We start from the raw sequence: 21,269 nt of genomic DNA, 5'->3' as shown, positions 1-21,269 counted from the left end.
ATAACAGTGCCAGCCCCAGCAGTATAAATCACAGTGCCCCAACAACAGTGCCAGCCCCAGCAGTATAAATCACAGAGCCCCAACAACAGTGCCAGCCCCAGCAGTATAAATCACAGTGCCCCAATAACAGTGCCAGCCCCAGCAGTATAAATAACAGAGCCCCAATAACAGTGCCAGCCCCAGCAGTATTAACCACATCGCCCCAATAACACTGCCAGCCCCAGCAGTATAAATCACAGTGCCCCAATAACAGTGCCAGCCCCAGCTGTATAAATCACAGCGCACCAATAACACTGCCAGCCCCAGCAGTATAAATCACAGCGCCCCAATAACAGTGCCAGCCCCAGCTGTATAAATCACAGCGCACCAATAACACTGCCAGCCCCAGCAGTATAAATCACAGCGCCCCAATAACAGTGCCAGCCCCAGCTGTATAAATCACAGCGCACCAATAACAGTGCCAGCCCCAGCAGTATTAACCACAGCGCACCAATAACAGTGCCAGCCCCAGCAGTATTAACCACAGCACCCCAATAACAGTGCCAGCCCCAGCAGTATTAACCACAGCGCCCTAATAACAGCGCCAGCCCCAGCAGTATTAACCACAGCGCCCCAATAACAGTGCCAGCCCCAGCAGTATTAACCACAGTGCCCCAATAACAGTGCCAGCCCCAGCAGTATTAACCACAGCGCCCTAATAACAGCGCCAGCCCCAGCAGTATTAACCACAGCGCCCCAATAACAGTGCCAGCCCCAGCAGTATTAACCACAGTGCCCCAATAACAGTGCCAGCCCCAGCAGTATAAATCACAGCGCTCCAATAACAGTGCCAGCCCCAGCAGTATAAATCACAGTGCCCTAATAACAGCGCCAGCCCCAGCAGTATTAACCACAGCGCCCCAATAACAGTGCCAGCCCCAGCAGTATTAACCACAGTGCCCCAATAACAGTGCCAGCCCCAGCAGTATAAATCACAGCGCTCCAATAACAGTGCCAGCCCCAGCAGTATTAACCACAGCGCCCCAATAACAGTGTCAGACAACATTCCCCAAAACCAGTATCAGACTCAGTGACAGTCTCCCGGACACTGGCGGACAGCAGACACACGATAGACCCCTATATTCGGTCTGGGGTGGTCTCCATTTATCCACACAGTGAAAGTCACAGTTAATAGAACTGAATCCTTCGCTGTGTGATTTGACCCAGAAGGGAACATAAAAAAAAAATCACACAAATGTTCAAAACGGTTCTGTGTAATTACAGAGACGTCTCCGCTGGTGAAATGCCAAACAAAGGTGAGACAATTAGTGGATAACGAGCGAGGAGCCTGTAATCAGGCCGCCATTAGTTCCAGGTTGTGTGTTCGCTTTGACCTTTTCTTTGATGCGTCTCCGGTGGATCGTAGAGAAGATGCCGAGATCTGATCAACGCGAAGCAGCAAAAAATAACAACGTGCAAACATGGAAACTCCCGTCTGACCGTACGGGGTAAGATTAGAGAAGTGGCGCCAGACGGGCCCGGACACCTGCTTATCTCCGCCGGCCTGTCCTCTTACCTGGGGGTCCGGGACCATCGCTGGAGGTTTCCTCTGCGAGTTCCGTTCTCTCTTGGACTTGAGGACTTTTCTACGGGATTTTACCTGACAAGATACAGAAATAAAGTGAAGACTCTCAGGAGCCCCCTGTAGTGCCCTCCTTTATCCGTGACGGTATAACGGGGGGCACCCGTGTATGTGTGTAGTATACTGGCGCTCTCCCCGTATACATACCTTACCAGCGAACTCCATCAGATGGGCAGGAGGACCGTTCGAGTCAGAGCTGTCCGATCCCCTGGTGCTGAAATCGACAAAGAGCGGTCATACATACCGTATACTCGTACTACAGCCGCACTTTACATTCTACTGCTGCAGTTACCTCCAGAGCTGCAATCACAATTCTGCTTCTTTATTTTCTATTGTCTTGCAGTTTTGGGATATGTAAAGTTTACACCGCGCGCTGCCCAGTAATGTGCTGGAGAAAATGTGAGTCCAAACTCACCTGGAATCAAAATCCGACAGGACGTCTTCTAGAACAGATTCAGAGTCCAAGCCGAGCTGGTGATTGTAGTTCACTCGCTGCTTCACCATCTCCTCCAGCTCCCTCACACAAGAGTAATACTGCAAACAGATCATCAAACCTACGGTATAACATCTGGCACATAGCGGAAGTATTATACAGTGGCATGTAAAAGTTTGGGCACCCCTGGTCAAAATGACTGCTATTGAGAACAGTTAAGCAAGTTGAAGATTAAATAATCTCTAAAAGGCCTAAAGCTACAGATGACATATTTCCTTTGTATTTTAAGCAAAACAAATATGTATTGTCATTTTTTACATTTAAAAAGTACAAAAAAGGAAAATGGTCCTATGCAAAAGTTTGGGCACCCTTGGAGATTTCTATGCTCAGATACCTTTGACCAAGGTCTCAGACCTTAATTAGCCTGTTAGGGCTATGGCTTGTTCACTATCATCGTTAGGAATGGCCAGGTGATGAAAATTTCCAGCTTTATAAAGCCCAGCCTCCTCTAACCTTGTGCCAAAAAACAGCAGCCATGGTTCTTCTAAGCAGCTGCCGAGCACTCTGAAAATGAAAATGGTGGAGGCCACAAAGCAGGAGAAGGCTATAAGAAGAGAGCAAAGTGATTCCAAGTTGCCCTTTCCTCAGTTCGAAAAGTAATTAAGAAATATCAGTTATCAGGAACAGTGGAGGTCAAGATAAGGTCTGGAAGACCAAGTAAAATGTCAGTGAGAGCTGCTCGTAGGATTGCTAGAGAGGCAAATCAGAACCATTGCTTGACTGCAAAAGACCTTCAGAAAAAAATTTGAAAAATCTGGAGTTGTGGTACATTGTTCTACTGTTCAGAGACACCTGCACAAATATGGCCTTCATGGAAAAGTCATCAGAAGAAAACCTCTCCTGCGTCCTCACCATAAAATTCAGGATCATAAGTATGCAAAAAAACATCCAAACAAACCTGATGTATTTTGAAAACAAGTCCTGTGGACCGATGAGGTTAAAATAGAACTTCGGCCACAATGATCAAAAGGTTCAAGTATGTGTGGAGAAAAAAGGGCACAGAATTTCAGGAAAAGAACATCCCGCCAACCATTAAGCATGGTGGACATCAATCATGCTTTGAGGTTGTGTTGCAGCCAATGGCACAGGGATCATTTCACGGGTGAAGTGAAGAATGGATTCAATGAAATTATAAATTCTTGATGCAAACATAACACCATCTGTAAAAGGCTGAAGCAGAAAAGAGGAAGAGGAAGAGGATGGCTTCTATAAATGGATAATGATCCTAAATACACGCCAACATCCACAAAAGACGACCTCAAAAGGCGCAAGCTGAAGGTTTTACAATGGCCCTCACAGTCCCCCGATCTGAACATCATTGGAAATCTGTGGCTAGACCTCAAAACAGCAGTATTATAGTAGTTATATTCTTGTACATAGGAGCAGTATTATAGTAGTTATATTCTTGTACATAGGTGCAGTATTATAGTAATTATATTCTTGTACATGGGAGCAGTATTATAGTAGTTATATTCTTGAACATAGGGGGCAGTATTATAGTAGTTATATTCTTGTGTATAGGGAGCAGTATTATAGTAGTTATATTCTTGTACATAGGAGCAGTATTATAGTAGCTATATTCTTGTACATAGGGGCAGTATTATAGTAGTTATATTCTTGTACATAGGGGCAGTATTATAGTAGTTATATTCTTGTACATAGGGGCAGTATTATAGTAGTTATATTCTTGTACATAGGGGCAGTATTATAGTAGTTATATTCTTGTACATAGGGGGCAGTATTATAGTAGTTATATTCTTGTACATAGGGGCAGTATTATAACAGTTATATTCTTGTACATAGGGGCAGTATTATAGTAGTTATATTCTTGTACATAGGGGGCAGTATTAAAGTAGTTACATTCTTGTACATAGGGGCAGTATTATAGTAGTTATATTCTTGTACATAGGAGCAGTATTATAGTGGTTATATTCTTATACATAGGGGCAGTATTATAGTAGTTATATTCTTGTACATAGGAGCATTATTATAGTAGTTATATTCTTGTAGATAGGAGCAGTATTACAGTAGTTATATTCTTGTACATAGGGGCAGTATTATAGTAGTTATATTCTTGTACATAGGGGCAGTATTATAGTAGTTATATTCTTGTACATAGGGGCAGTATTATAGTAGTTATATTCTTGTACATAGGGGCAGTATTATAGTAGTTCTATTCTTGTACATAGGGGCAGTATTATAGTAGTTATATTCTTGTACATAGGGGCAGTATTATAGTAGTTATATTCTTGTACATAGGGGCAGTATTATAGTAGTTACATTCTTGTACATAGGGGCAGTATTATAGTAGTTATATTCTTGTACATAGGAGCAGTATTATAGTGGTTATATTCTTATACATAGGGGCAGTATTATAGTAGTTATATTCTTGTACATAGGAGCATTATTATAGTAGTTATATTCTTGTAGATAGGAGCAGTATTATAGTAGTTATATTCTTGTACATAGGGGCAGTATTATAGTAGTTATATTCTTGTACATAGGGGCAGTATTATAGTAGTTATATTCTTGTACATAGGGGCAGTATTATAGTAGTTATATTCTTGTACATAGGGGCAGTATTATAGTAGTTATATTCTTGTACATAGGGGCAGTATTATAGTAGTTATATTCTTGTACATAGGGGCAGTATTATAGTAGTTATATTCTTGTACATAGGGGCAGTATTATAGTAGTTATATTCTTGTACATAAGGGCAGTATTATAGTAGTTATATTCTTGTACATAGGGGCAGTATTATAGTAGTTATATTCTTGTACATAGGGGCAGTATTATAGTAGTTATATTCTTGTACATAGGGGCAGTATTATAGTAGTTATATTCTTGTACATAGGGGCAGTATTATAGTAGTTATATTCTTGTACATAGGGGCAGTATTATAGTAGTTATATTCTTGTACATAGGGGCAGTATTATAGTAGTTATATTCTTGTACATAGGGGCAGTATTATAGTAGTTATATTCTTGGACATAGGGGCAGTATTATAGTAGTTATATTCTTGTACATACGGGGCAGTATTATAGTAGTTATATTCTTGTACATAGGGGCAGTATTATAGTATATGGTTTTATATAAGGTGCAGTATGATAGTAGATAAATTCCTGTCTATTGAGGGCAGTATTTTATACTCCATTTTATATCGCTGAATGTCTTTTCCATAGGAATGTGTCCACATCAGTGATCTCTCGCAGATGCGGATTGTGGCTTTGTATGCCGTACCCTCACATAGGACGTGTATGTGCGGAGTCTGTGACGAACCTCCTGTACATTTCGCTAGAGCTGGAGCATGAGATTGGGGTCACCTCCGAGAAGTGAATAAGGAGGACCTGGTTCCATGTTGTGAGTGTTCGCAGCGGACGAGCTGTGTACTGTCACTGAACTCATCGGCCCCCCAGATCGGCGTGACTCAGACTTCTCAGAACGTGTGCTCGCCTCCGAGGAGCGGGGGGACCTGCCGGTGGTCCCCGCAGGAGCGGCTCGCTTACCTTAGTTTGCTCAGGGTCACAATAATCTAAAAGTGCATCGCAGAAATGGTAACCCAGCGACTTCAGGTCCATTGTGCTGAAATGAGTCCCGCGTCGTTTACCTGTAATTTATGGGGAAAGTACAGAGCTGAATTAAAGGGTCAAGTTACGGGATGCTTTAATATAGGCATATGTAATAAGCCTGAAAATTGTTGCTTTCCTGCTTTCACAACTAGAAGGCGGATATGTTGCTCTCATTTAGGGGCCATATACAGCTTGCCCCGGTGACTGCAGCGCCTAGTCATTCTACACGGATCATGTTTACACTGCTGGGCAGCTCACAGTGGGCGGGGCTGTCGGGTGATTGACAGTTCGGCTCCCACAGCACCTGTTATATCATATCCTTGGTAGATCACTGTCAGGGCATGCTGGGAGTACTAGTTTCACAACCGCTGGTTTGCAGTGAGTAATAAGACGGCTAAGCTCACCCATTGAGGACCCGCAGAACGTGGCCTCCAGTGTATAGCTGTTCCGGATGCCCATTTTCCACATGACCACGCGGCCCGTACCTTCTTTGCTCCTCTGGACTTTGAATTTGCAGGCTGAAAATGAGAACTGAATGGGACATCGGTAAGGGCACGAAAAAACACGGAAGCCTAATACTGAAGCTTCTACATAATGAGATTGTAAGGGGGTGCTCATGAGCAAAAATTCAATAAAAAAGGCAAAAAAATGAGATAATAGAAGCTCAAGGGAATTTTAAATGGTCAAATTCTGGCTATTTGCAGCCACCACTAGGGGGAGCTGATGAAAACCGATTTCTACAACTCCTGTCTTCAGTAAGCTCCTCAGCTCCCTCTAGTGGCGGCTGGGGACAGACTGAATTCTACCATCTAAGGGTCTGGTGTCTCAATTTAAGGGTGACTATGCTTTAGGGGTCTGGTCAGGGAACTGAAACGCCAGAACAGATCCCTAAAATATTAATTCAAGGGTCTGAATTAATTGAAGTGTCTGGTTTAAGGTCTGAACTAGTGTAAGGGTCTATGTTCGGATTCATTTTTGATCCGCCATGTTTTGGCATGTCCATCATTGGTTACCTTGTCGGGGGAGATCTTGCTGAGAATTAATGGGAAGATGCGCTCACACAAGTGACTTTCGCTGTCATTCGGGGCACCTCTGCCTTTACAGCCGTACATGAAGACGTTCTGCTTCCTGCTGTGTCCGTGCAGGTCACAATACAGCAAGATCTCCCGCTCATCCATCACCCTGAGAAAGAGAGGACGGGATCCACGTCACAGAGAGGAGGGCGCCAACTACAGGACACATGCTCCAGAAGGCACTGATATCAAGTTATATTCTTGTACATAAGGGCAGTATAATAGTAGTTATATTCTTGTATATAGGGGGCAGTATTATAGTAGTTATATTCTTGTATATAGGGGGCAGTATTATAGTAGTTATATTCTTATACATAGGGGCAGTATAATAGTAGTTATATTCTTGTACATAGGGGCAGTATTATAGTAGTTATATTCTTGTACATAGGGGCAGTATTATAGTAGTTATATTCCTGTACATAGGGGGCAGTATTATAGTAGTTATATTCTTGTACATAGGGGCAGTATTATAGTAGTTATATTCTTGTACATAGGGGCAGTATTATAGTAGTTATATTCTTGTACATAGGGACAGTATTATAGTAGTTATATTCTTATACATAGGGGCAGTATTATAGTAGTTATATTCTTGTACATAGGGGCAGTATTATAGTAGTTATATTCCTGTACATAGGGGGCAGTATTATAGTAGTTATATTCTTGTACATAGGGGCAGTATTATAGTAGTTATATTCTTGTACATAGGGGCAGTATTATAGTAGTTATATTCTTGTACATAGGGGCAGTATTATAGTAGTTATATTCTTATACATAGGGGCAGTATTATACTAGTTATATTCCTGTACATAGGGGGCAGTATTATAGTAGTTATATTCCTGTACATAGGAGCAGTATTATAGTAGTTATATTCTTGTACATAGGGGCAGTATTATAGTAGTTATATTCTTGTACATAGGGGCAGTATTATAGTAGTTATATTCTTATACATAGGGGCAGTATTATAGTAGTTATATTCTTATACATAGGGGCAGTATTATAGTAGTTATATTCTTGTACATAGGAGCAGTATTATAGTAGTTATATTCTTGTACATAGGGGCAGTATTATAGTAGTTATATTCTTGTACATAGGGGCAGTATTATAGTAGTTATATTCTTGTACATAGGGGCAGTATTATAGTAGTTATATTCTTATACATAGGGGCAGTATTATAGTAGTTATATTCTTGTACATAGGGGCAGTATTATAGTAGTTATATTGTTGTATATTGGGGACAGTATTATAGCAGTTATATTCTTGTACATAGGGGCAGTATTATAGTAGTTATATTCTTGTACATAGGGGCAGTATTATAGTAGTTATATTCTTATACATAGGGGCAGTATTATAGTAGTTATATTCTTGTACATAGGAGCAGTATTATAGTAGTTATATTGTTGTATATTGGGGACAGTATTATAGCAGTTATATTCTTGTACATAGGGGCAGTATTATAGTAGTTATATTCTTGTACATAGGGGCAGTATTATAGCAGTTATATTCTTGTACATAGGGGCAGTATTATAGTAGTTATATTCTTGTACATAGGGGGCAGTATTATAGTAGTTATATTCTTGTACATAGGAGCAGTATTATAGTAGTTATATTCTTGTACATAGGGGCAGTATTATAGCAGTTATATTCTTGTCGATAGGGGCAGTATTATCGCAGTTATATTCTTGTACATAGGGGCAGTATTATAGTAGTTATATTCTTGTACATAGGGGGCAGTATTATAGTAGTTATATTCTTGTACATAGGGGCAGAATTATAGTAGTTATATTCTTGTACATAGGGGCAGTATTATAGTAGTTATATTCTTGTACATAGGAGCAGTATTATAGTAGTTATATTCTTGTACATAGGAGCAGTATTATAGTAGTTATATTGTTGTATATAGGGGACAGTATTATAGTAATATTGTTGTACATAGGAGCAGTATTATAGTAGTTATATTCTTGTACATAGGGGCAGTATTATAGTAGTTATATTGTTGTACATAGGGAGCAGTATTATAGTAGTTATATTCTTGTACATAGGGGGCAGTAATATAATAGTTATATTCTTGTATATAGGAGCAGTATTATAGTAGTTATATTCTTGTACATAGGAGCAGTATTATAGTAGTTATATTCTTGTACATAGGGGCAGTATTATAGTAGTTATATTGTTGTACATAGGGAGCAGTATTATAGTAGTTATATTCCTGTACATAGGGGCAGTATTATAGTAGTTATATTGTTGTACATAGGGAGCAGTATTATAGTAGTTATATTCTTGTACATAGGGGGTAGTATTATAATAGTTATATTCTTGTACATAGGAGCAGTATTATAGTAGTTATATTCTTGTACATAGGAGCAGTATTATAGTAGTTATATTGTTGTATATAGGGGACAGTATTATAGTAGTTATATTCTTGTACATAGGGGGCAGTATTATAGTAGTTATATTCTTGTACATAGGGGCAGTATTATAGTAGTTATATTGTTGTATATTGGGGACAGTATTATAGCAGTTATATTCTTGTACATAGGGGCAGTATTATAGTAGTTATATTCTTGTACATAGGGGCAGTATTATAGTAGTTATATTCTTGTACATAGGGGCAGTATTATAGTAGTTATATTCTTGTACATAGGGGGCAGTATTATAATAGTTATATTCTTGTACATAGGAGCAGTATTATAGTAGTTATATTGGTGTATATAGGGGACAGTATTATAGCAGTTATATTCTTGTACATAGGGGCAGTATTATAGCAGTTATATTCTTGTACATAGGGGCAGTATTATAGCAGTTATATTCTTGTACATAGGGGCAGTATTATAGTAGTTATATTCTTGTACATGGGGGGCAGTATTATAGTAGTTATATTCTTGTACATGGGGGGCAGTATTATAGTAGTTATATTCTTGTACATAGGAGCAGTATTATAGTAGTTATATTCTTGTACATAGGGGCAGTATTATAGTAGTTATATTCTTGTACATAGGGGCAGTATTATAGCAGTTATATTCTTGTACATAGGGGCAGTATTATAGTAGTTATATTCTTGTACATAGGGGGCAGTATTATAGTAGTTATATTCTTGTACATAGGGGCAGAATTATAGTAGTTATATTCTTGTACATAGGGGCAGTATTATAGTAGTTATATTCTTGTACATAGGAGCAGTATTATAGTAGTTATATTCTTGTACATAGGAGCAGTATTATAGTAGTTATATTGTTGTATATAGGGGACAGTATTATAGTAGTTATATTGTTGTACATAGGAGCATTATTATAGTAGTTACATTCTTGTACATAGGGGCAGTATTATAGTAGTTATATTGTTGTACATAGGGAGCAGTATTATAGTAGTTATATTCTTGTACATAGGGGGCAGTATTATAATAGTTATATTCTTGTATATAGGAGCAGTATTATAGTAGTTATATTCTTGTACATAGGAGCAGTATTATAGTAGTTATATTCTTGTACATAGGGGCAGTATTATAGTAGTTATATTGTTGTACATAGGGAGCAGTATTATAGTAGTTATATTCCTGTACATAGGGGCAGTATTATAGTAGTTATATTCTTGTACATAGGAGCAGTATTATAGTAGTTTTATTCTTGTACATAGGGGGCAGTATTATAGTAGTTATATTCTTGTACATAGGGGCAGTATTATAATAGTTATATTCTTGTACATAGGAGCAGTATTATAGTAGTTATATTCTTGTACATAGGAGCAGTATTATAGTAGTTATATTGTTGTATATAGGGGACAGTATTATAGTAGTTATATTCTTGTACATAGGGGGCAGTATTATAGTAGTTATATTCTTGTACATAGGGGCAGTATTATAGTAGTTATATTGTTGTATATTGGGGACAGTATTATAGCAGTTATATTCTTGTACATAGGGGCAGTATTATAGTAGTTATATTCTTGTACATAGGGGCAGTATTATAGTAGTTATATTCTTGTACATAGGGGCAGTATTTTAGTAGTTATATTCTTGTACATAGGGGGCAGTATTATAATAGTTATATTCTTGTACATAGGAGCAGTATTATAGTAGTTATATTGGTGTATATAGGGGACAGTATTATAGCAGTTATATTCTTGTACATAGGGGGCAGTATTATAGTAGTTATATTCTTGTACATAGGAGCAGTATTATAGTAGTTATATTCTTGTACATAGGGGCAGTATTATAGTAGTTATATTCTTGTACATAGGAGCAGTATTATAGTAGTTATATTCTTGTACATAGGGGCAGTATTATAGTAGTTATATTCTTGTACATAGGGGCAGTATTATAGTAGTTATATTGTTGTACATAGGGAGCAGTATTATAGTAGTTATATTCTTGTACATAGGGGGCAGTATTATAATAGTTATATTCTTGTATATAGGAGCAGTATTAGAGTAGTTATATTCTTGTACATAGGGGCAGTATTATAGTAGTTATATTGTTGTACATAGGGAGCAGTATTATAGTAGTTATATTCCTGTACATAGGGGCAGTATTATAGTAGTTATATTGTTGTACATAGGGAGCAGTATTATAGTAGTTATATTCTTGTACATAGGGGGTAGTATTATAATAGTTATATTCTTGTACATAGGAGCAGTATTATAGTAGTTATATTCTTGTACATAGGAGCAGTATTATAGTAGTTATATTGTTGTATATAGGGGACAGTATTATAGTAGTTATATTCTTGTACATAGGGGGCAGTATTATAGTAGTTATATTCTTGTACATAGGGGCAGTATTATAGTAGTTATATTGTTGTATATTGGGGACAGTATTATAGCAGTTATATTCTTGTACATAGGGGCAGTATTATAGTAGTTATATTCTTGTACATAGGGGCAGTATTATAGTAGTTATATTCTTGTACATAGGGGCAGTATTATAGTAGTTATATTCTTGTACATAGGGGGCAGTATTATAATAGTTATATTCTTGTACATAGGAGCAGTATTATAGTAGTTATATTAGTGTATATAGGGGACAGTATTATAGCAGTTATATTCTTGTACATAGGGGCAGTATTATAGCAGTTATATTCTTGTACATAGGGGCAGTATTATAGTAGTTATATTCTTGTACATAGGGGCAGTATTATAGCAGTTATATTCTTGTACATAGGGGCAGTATTATAGTAGTTATATTCTTGTACATAGGGGGCAGTATTATAGTAGTTATATTCTTGTACATAGGAAACACAAAAAAGCACAGTAAAACCAAAAACACACTGTTGCAAAAAAAAATCACAGTGGACAGCAAGTGCTAGTAAAAAGATGGAAAAAACAGGGTATTTGGTTGATATGTTTTTTGCAAAAAATGTATATTAAGCCGCTCTACCAAACGTCAAGGTATACCCATATCAGAGCAGTCCTAACTAATGTATGTAATCCCTATCTGATGTATTTAAAACCTGGTCATATGTACAATACCTGTATGAGCAGGATTCAGAAATGGAATGTCCATGTGGACACGCTGGACAGAACGGCTCCTGTGCGCACAGCTCAAAAAAAGAGGGGTGGAGGCCTCCCCAGTCTTGTGGACACAAGAAAACAATTATATGAAGCCAGAACACATGAGCTGCGCGCACAGTGAACAAGCCCGTAGAGACATGTTCACACCACCAAGAGACTTGAAAACACAAAAAAGCACAGTAAAACCAAAAACACACTGTTGCAAAAAAAATCACAGTGGACAGCAAGTGCTAGTAAAAAGATGGAAAAAACAGGGTATTTGGTTGATATGTTTTTTGCAAAAAATGTATATTAAGCCGCTCTACCAAACGTCAAGGTATACCCATATCAGAGCAGTCCTAACTAATGTATGTAATCCCTATCTGATGTATTTAAAACCTGGTCACCCCTCTCTTTTTTTGAGCTGTGCGCACAGGAGCCGTTCTGTCCAGCGTGTCCACATGGACATTCCATTTCTGAATCCTGCTCATACAGGTATTGTACATATGACCAGGTTTTAAATACATCAGATAGGGATTACATACATTAGTTAGGACTGCTCTGATATGGGTATACCTTGACGTTTGGTAGAGCGGCTTAATATACATTTTTTGCAAAAAACATATCAACCAAATACCCTGTTTTTTCCATCTTTTTACTAGCACTTGCTGTCCACTGTGATTTTTTTTGCAACAGTGTGTTTTTGGTTTTACTGTGCTTTTTTGTGTTTTCAAGTCTCTTGGTGGTGTGAACATGTCTCTACGGGCTTGTTCACTGTGCGCGCAGCTCATGTGTTCTGGCTTCATATAATTGTTTTCTTGTGTCCACAAGACTGGGGAGGCCTCCACCCCTCTTTTTTTGAGCTGTGCGCACAGGAGCCGTTCTGTCCAGCGTGTCCACATGGACATTCCATTTCTGAATCCTGCTCATACAGGTATTGTACATATGACCAGGTTTTAAATACATCAGATAGGGATTACATACATTAGTTAGGACTGCTCTGATATGGGTATACCTTGACGTTTGGTAGAGCGGCTTAATATACATTTTTTGCAAAAAACATATCAACCAAATACCCTGTTTTTTCCATCTTTTTACTAGCACTTGCTGTCCACTGTGATTTTTTTTGCAACAGTGTGTTTTTGGTTTTACTGTGCTTTTTTGTGTTTTCAAGTCTCTTGGTGGTGTGAACATGTCTCTACGGGCTTGTTCACTGTGCGCGCAGCTCATGTGTTCTGGCTTCATATAATTGTTTTCTTGTGTCCACAAGACTGGGGAGGCCTCCACCCCTCTTTTTTTGAGCTGTGCGCACAGGAGCCGTTCTGTCCAGCGTGTCCACATGGACATTCCATTTCTGAATCCTGCTCATACAGGTATTGTACATATGACCAGGTTTTAAATACATCAGATAGGGATTACATACATTAGTTAGGACTGCTCTGATATGGGTATACCTTGACGTTTGGTAGAGCGGCTTAATATACATTTTTTGCAAAAAACATATCAACCAAATACCCTGTTTTTTCCATCTTTTTACTAGCACTTGCTGTCCACTGTGATTTTTTTTGCAACAGTGTGTTTTTGGTTTTACTGTGCTTTTTTGTGTTTTCAAGTCTCTTGGTGGTGTGAACATGTCTCTACGGGCTTGTTCACTGTGCGCGCAGCTCATGTGTTCTGGCTTCATATAATTGTTTTCTTGTGTCCACAAGACTGGGGAGGCCTCCACCCCTCTTTTTTTGAGCTGTGCGCACAGGAGCCGTTCTGTCCAGCGTGTCCACATGGACATTCCATTTCTGAATCCTGCTCATACAGGTATTGTACATATGACCAGGTTTTAAATACATCAGATAGGGATTACATACATTAGTTAGGACTGCTCTGATATGGGTATACCTTGACATTTGGTAGAGCGGCTTAATATACATTTTTTGCAAAAAACATATCAACCAAATACCCTGTTTTTTTTCATCTTTTTACTAGCACTTGCTGTCCACTGTGATTTTTTTTGCAACAGTGTGTTTTTGGTTTTACTGTGCTTTTTTGTGTTTTCAAGTCTCTTGGTGGTGTGAACATGTCTCTACGGGCTTGTTCACTGTGCGCGCAGCTCATGTGTTCTGGCTTCATATAATTGTTTTCTTGTGTCCACAAGACTGGGGAGGCCTCCACCCCTCTTTTTTTGAGCTGTGCGCACAGGAGCCGTTCTGTCCAGCGTGTCCACATGGACATTCCATTTCTGAATCCTGCTCATACAGGTATTGTACATATGACCAGGTTTTAAATACATCAGATAGGGATTACATACATTAGTTAGGACTGCTCTGATATGGGTATACCTTGACGTTTGGTAGAGCGGCTTAATATACATTTTTTGCAAAAAACATATCAACCAAATACCCTGTTTTTTCCATCTTTTTACTAGCACTTGCTGTCCACTGTGATTTTTTTTGCAACAGTGTGTTTTTGGTTTTACTGTGCTTTTTTGTGTTTTCAAGTCTCTTGGTGGTGTGAACATGTCTCTACGGGCTTGTTCACTGTGCGCGCAGCTCATGTGTTCTGGCTTCATATAATTGTTTTCTTGTGTCCACAAGACTGGGGAGGCCTCCACCCCTCTTTTTTTGAGCTGTGCGCACAGGAGCCGTTCTGTCCAGCGTGTCCACATGGACATTCCATTTCTGAATCCTGCTCATACAGGTATTGTACATATGACCAGGTTTTAAATACATCAGATAGGGATTACATACATTAGTTAGGACTGCTCTGATATGGGTATACCTTGACGTTTGGTAGAGCGGCTTAATATACATTTTTTGCAAAAAACATATCAACCAAATACCCTGTTTTTTCCATCTTTTTACTAGCACTTGCTGTCCACTGTGATTTTTTTTGCAACAGTGTGTTTTTGGTTTTACTGTGCTTTTTTGTGTTTTCAAGTCTCTTGGTGGTGTGAACATGTCTCTACGGGCTTGTTCACTGTGCGCGCAGCTCATGTGTTCTGGCTTCATATAATTGTTTTCTTGTGTCCACAAGACTGGGGAGGCCTCCACCCCTCTTTTTTTGAGCTGTGCGCACAGGAGCCGTTCTGTCCAGCGTGTCCACATGGACATTCCATTTCTGAATCCTGCTCATACAGGTATTGTACATATGACCAGGTTTTAAATACATCAGATAGGGATTACATACATTAGTTAGGACTGCTCTGATATGGGTATACCTTGACGTTTGGTAGAGCGGCTTAATATACATTTTTTGCAAAAAACATATCAACCAAATACCCTGTTTTTTCCATCTTTTTACTAGCACTTGCTGTCCACTGTGATTTTTTTTGCAACAGTGTGTTTTTGGTTTTACTGTGCTTTTTTGTGTTTTCAAGTCTCTTGGTGGTGTGAACATGTCTCTACGGGCTTGTTCACTGTGCGCGCAGCTCATGTGTTCTGGCTTCATATAATTGTTTTCTTGTGTCCACAAGACTGGGGAGGCCTCCACCCCTCTTTTTTTGAGCTGTGCGCACAGGAGCCGTTCTGTCCAGCGTGTCCACATGGACATTCCATTTCTGAATCCTGCTCATACAGGTATTGTACATATGACCAGGTTTTAAATACATCAGATAGGGATTACATACATTAGTTAGGACTGCTCTGATATGGGTATACCTTGACGTTTGGTAGAGCGGCTTAATATACATTTTTTGCAAAAAACATATCAACCAAATACCCTGTTTTTTCCATCTTTTTACTAGCACTTGCTGTCCACTGTGATTTTTTTTGCAACAGTGTGTTTTTGGTTTTACTGTGCTTTTTTGTGTTTTCAAGTCTCTTGGTGGTGTGAACATGTCTCTACGGGCTTGTTCACTGTGCGCGCAGCTCATGTGTTCTGGCTTCATATAATTGTTTTCTTGTGTCCACAAGACTGGGGAGGCCTCCACCCCTCTTTTTTTGAGCTGTGCGCACAGGAGCCGTTCTGTCCAGCGTGTCCACATGGACATTCCATTTCTGAATCCTGCTCATACAGGTATTGTACATATGACCAGGTTTTAAATACATCAGATAGGGATTACATACATTAGTTAGGACTGCTCTGATATGGGTATACCTTGACGTTTGGTAGAGCGGCTTAATATACATTTTTTGCAAAAAACATATCAACCAAATACCCTGTTTTTTCCATCTTTTTACTAGCACTTGCTGTCCACTGTGATTTTTTTTGCAACAGTGTGTTTTTGGTTTTACTGTGCTTTTTTGTGTTTTCAAGTCTCTTGGTGGTGTGAACATGTCTCTACGGGCTTGTTCACTGTGCGCGCAGCTCATGTGTTCTGGCTTCATATAATTGTTTTCTTGTGTCCACAAGACTGGGGAGGCCTCCACCCCTCTTTTTTTGAGCTGTGCGCACAGGAGCCGTTCTGTCCAGCGTGTCCACATGGACATTCCATTTCTGAATCCTGCTCATACAGGTATTGTACATATGACCAGGTTTTAAATACATCAGATAGGGATTACATACATTAGTTAGGACTGCTCTGATATGGGTATACCTTGACGTTTGGTAGAGCGGCTTAATATACATTTTTTGCAAAAAACATATCAACCAAATACCCTGTTTTTTCCATCTTTTTACTAGCACTTGCTGTCCACTGTGATTTTTTTTGCAACAGTGTGTTTTTGGTTTTACTGTGCTTTTTTGTGTTTTCAAGTCTCTTGGTGGTGTGAACATGTCTCTACGGGCTTGTTCACTGTGCGCGCAGCTCATGTGTTCTTGTACATAGGAGCAGTATTATAGTAGTTATATTCTTGTACATAGGAGCAGTATTATAGTAGTTATATTGTTGTACATAGGGGACAGTATTATAGTAGTTATATTGTTGTACATAGGAGCAGTATTATAGTAGTTATATTCTTGTACATAGGGGCAGTATTATAGTAGTTATATTCTTGTACATAGGAGCAGTATTATAGTAGTTATATTCTTGTACATAGGAGCAGTATTATAGTAGTTATATTGTTGTATATAGGGGACAGTATTATAGTAGTTATATTGTTGTACATAGGAGCAGTATTATAGTAGTTATATTCTTGTACATAGGGGCAGTATTATAAAAGTTATATTGTTGTACATAGGGAGCAGTATTATAGTAGTTATATTCTTGTACATAGGGGGCAGTATTATAATAGTTATATTCTTGTATATAGGAGCAGTATTATAGTAGTTATATTCTTGTACATAGGAGCAGTATTATAGTAGTTATATTCTTGTACATAGGGGCAGTATTATAGTAGTTATATTGTTGTACATAGGGAGCAGTATTATAGTAGTTATATTCCTGTACATAGGGGCAGTATTATAGTAGTTATATTGTTGTACATAGGGAGCAGTATTATAGGGGACAGTATTATAGTAGTTATATTCTTGTACATAGGGGCAGAATTATAGTAGTTATATTCTTGTACATAGGGGCAGTATTATAGTAGTTATATTCTTGTACATAGGAGCAGTATTATAGTAGTTATATTCTTGTACATAGGAGCAGTATTATAGTAGTTATATTGTTGTACATAGGGGACAGTATTATAGTAGTTATATTGTTGTACATAGGAGCAGTATTATAGTAGTTATATTCTTGTACATAGGGGCAGTATTATAGTAGTTATATTCTTGTACATAGGAGCAGTATTATAGTAGTTATATTCTTGTACATAGGAGCAGTATTATAGTAGTTATATTGTTGTATATAGGGACAGTATTATAGCAGTTATATTCTTGTACATAGGGGGCAGTATTATAGTAGTTATATTCTTGTACATAGGAGCAGTATTATAGTAGTTATATTCTTGTACATAGGGGCAGTATTATAGTAGTTATATTCTTGTACATAGGAGCAGTATTATAGTAGTTATATTGGTGTATATAGGGGACAGTATTATAGCAGTTATATTCTTGTACATAGGGGCAGTATTATAGTAGTTATATTCTTGTACATAGGAGCAGTATTATAGTAGTTATATTCTTGTACATAGGAGCAGTATTATAGTAGTTATATTCTTGTACATAGGGGGCAGTATTATAGTAGTTATATTCTTGTACATAGGGGCAGTATTATAGTAGTTATATTCTTGTACATAGGGGCAGTATTATAGTAGTTATATTCTTGTACATAGGGGGCAGTATTATAATAGTTATATTCTTGTACATAGGAGCAGTATTATAGTAGTTATATTGGTGTATATAGGGGACAGTATTATAGCAGTTATATTCTTGTACATAGGGGGCAGTATTATAGTAGTTATATTCTTGTACATAGGAGCAGTATTATAGTAGTTATATTCTTGTACATAGGGGCAGTATTATAGTAGTTATATTCTTGTACATAGGAGCAGTATTATAGTAGTTATATTCTTGTACATAGGGGGCAGTATTATAGTAGTTATATTCTTGTACATAGGAGCAGTATTATAGTAGTTATATTCTTGTACATAGGAGGCAGTATTATAGTAGTTATATTCTTGTGCATAGGGGCAGTATTATAGTAGTTATATTCTTGTACATAGGAGCAGTATTATAGTAGTTATATTCTTGTACATAGGAGCAGTATTATAGTAGTTATATTCTTGTACATAGGGGGCAGTATTATAGTAGTTATATTCTTGTACATAGGGGCAGTATTATAGTAGTTATATTCTTGCACATAGGGGCAGTATTATAGTAGTTATATTCTTGTACATAAGGCAGTATTATAGTAGTTATATTCTTGTACATAGGAGCAGTATTATAGTAGTTATATTCTTGTACATAGGGACAGTATTATAGCAGTTATATTCTTGTACATAGGGGGCAGTATTATAGTAGTTATATTCTTGTACATTCTTACATTCAGTGGACTCCGATCCTTTTTCACAAGCGACGGTAATCTAATTGACCAGTAGGGAGCAGATGGACACAGCACAGAGCACGGAGCAGACACAATAGCCTTTTCTCTTCATGTGGAGATATTATGGGATGGGATAAGCTTTGCAGTGATATAGTCAGAGCCGACTCCAGCATGACTGGCAGCAGCACACAGACCATTATTGGTGATCAGCTCCACAATGAGAGCTTTAGGCCGGTGAAGTTGAAGGTACGTGGGCAGAGATGGAGTCTTTGTGTTGTCAGCGGGAGGTTTTTATTATTATAATAATGATTCTTATCTCTTATATTATGCATAACATTTCTACAAAAAAAATAAAATAAAGTCTGACATCTGCACGGATGGAAAGTTAATGACAATGTGACTGACTGAGCAGAGTGCAGGTGGTGATGCTTCACAGTGGGCTGCCGAGAGAAAGTCAGAGACCGAGGGGTCCTGTAAAAGGATTACTATAGTTTTGTGTGCTGCAGAGAATAAATACTGTGCGCTGCCGACAGAAACGTGCAGTGTTAGTTGGACTATATAAGGCTAGATTATCTCTGTATAGCGGTATTATTTGGACTGTGCATGGCAGTATCATTGACTTTCACATGGAGGGGTTATTTGAGTTCTGTATGGCGATATTGGATCTTTCCATGATAGTGGTGACATCAGTGTATATAAATATTTCAGCTCGGTATGGCGGTATTATGTATAATACTATATGGTAGCATTACTTCAGATTTTGTTTTATGGTATTATTTGGACTTTGCATATGGTTACAGAATTATTTCTAAAGTGGTATCATTAGTAGATTTTTGCACAGCGGTATTATTTGGATTCGGGATGGAAATATTTTATCTTTGACAGTATTATTTGGACTCTGTACGGTAATATTTGATTTTTTGCATGTAGGACTTCGTTAAACTCTATATAGTGACATTAGTTGATCTTCACATGACGGTATTAGACTGCATGAGGATATTACTTCATGTTTATATGGTGGTAATATTTGTCATCTAAGTATTTCAGTTTTACATGACAATATTGTATAAGCTGTGCATATTTTCTGACCGCCATATGACAGTATTATTTCAGCTTTGTATAATGGTATTAGTTGGCTTTTAGGCTGCCGTCACACTAGCAGTATTTGGTCAGTATTTTACATCAGTATTTGTAGCCAAAACCAGGAGTGGGTGATAAATACAGAAGTGGTGCATATGTTTCTATTATACTTTTCTTCTATTTGTTCCACTCCTGGTTTTGGCTACAAATACTGATGTAAAATACTGACCAAATACTGCTAGTGTGACGGCAGCCTTAGATGGAGATATATTTTGACCTTTCTTAAGTGGTATTATTTGGATTTTCTATGCCATGTATGTATTTGATTTATAGCAATCACTGTCTATAGCGGTGGTCTTCCCACTCTCCAGGGTCTCTGAATGAAATTTAACTCCGCACTGTCACACAGAGATACTCTGCTTTTCTCCCATATTCTGTCAGTTGGTGCTGTATCAAGCGTTGCGGGACGGGTCGAGCCAAACGATGCGGGACTGGTCGAGCGATGCGGGACGAGTCGAGCTGAGCGATGCGGGACGGGTCGAGCCGAGCGATGCGGGAAGGGTCAAGCCGAGCGATGCGGGACGGGTCGAGCAGAGCGATGCGGGACGGGTCGTGCCGAGCGATGCGGGACGGGTCGTGCCGAGCGATGCAGGACAGGTCGAGCCGAGCGATGCGGGACAGGTCGAGCCGAGCGATGCGGGACAGGTCGAGCCGAGCGATGCGGGACGGGTTGAGCTGAGTGATGCGGGATGAGTCGAGCCGAGCGATGCGGGACAAGTCATAGTTACATAGTTATTAAGGTTGAAGGAAAACTATAAGTCCATCTAGTTCAACCCATAGCCTAACCTAACATGCCCTAACATGTTGATCCAGAGGAAGGCAAAAAAAAACCCATGTGGCAAAGAGTAAGCTCCACATTGGGGAAAAAAATTCCTTCCCGACTCCACATACGGCAATCAGACTAGTTCCCTGGATCAACGCCCTATCGAGGAATCTAGTATATATACCCTGCCGAGCCGAGCGATGTGGGACGGGTCGAGCCGAGCGATGCGGGACGGATCGAGCCGAGGGATGCGGGATGGCTCGAGCCGAG

General features: G+C 38.8%; 1 protein-coding gene across 1 annotated transcript in view; it reads right to left on the bottom strand.

Moving 5' to 3' along the window:
* AGBL3 (AGBL carboxypeptidase 3) overlaps window positions 1–21,269 on the bottom strand; it is a 171,325-nt gene that overhangs the window by 17,586 nt on the left and 132,470 nt on the right. The window contains exons 9-14 of the mRNA XM_069763167.1: window positions 6,697–6,865; window positions 6,088–6,214; window positions 5,621–5,721; window positions 2,037–2,155; window positions 1,769–1,835; window positions 1,556–1,639 (exon numbers count right to left, since the gene is read on the bottom strand). Of these exons, the coding sequence (XP_069619268.1) occupies window positions 1,556–1,639; window positions 1,769–1,835; window positions 2,037–2,155; window positions 5,621–5,721; window positions 6,088–6,214; window positions 6,697–6,865 (667 nt within the window). The remainder of the gene's footprint in view (window positions 1–1,555; window positions 1,640–1,768; window positions 1,836–2,036; window positions 2,156–5,620; window positions 5,722–6,087; window positions 6,215–6,696; window positions 6,866–21,269) is intronic.

The sequence above is a fragment of the Ranitomeya imitator genome, chromosome 4 (assembly GCF_032444005.1).
Source record: "Ranitomeya imitator isolate aRanImi1 chromosome 4, aRanImi1.pri, whole genome shotgun sequence".
In the NCBI taxonomy this organism is placed as follows: domain Eukaryota; kingdom Metazoa; phylum Chordata; class Amphibia; order Anura; family Dendrobatidae; genus Ranitomeya; species Ranitomeya imitator.
The sequence above is the reverse complement of the archived record's forward strand: the minus strand, read 5'-3'. Positions and strand labels throughout refer to the sequence as shown.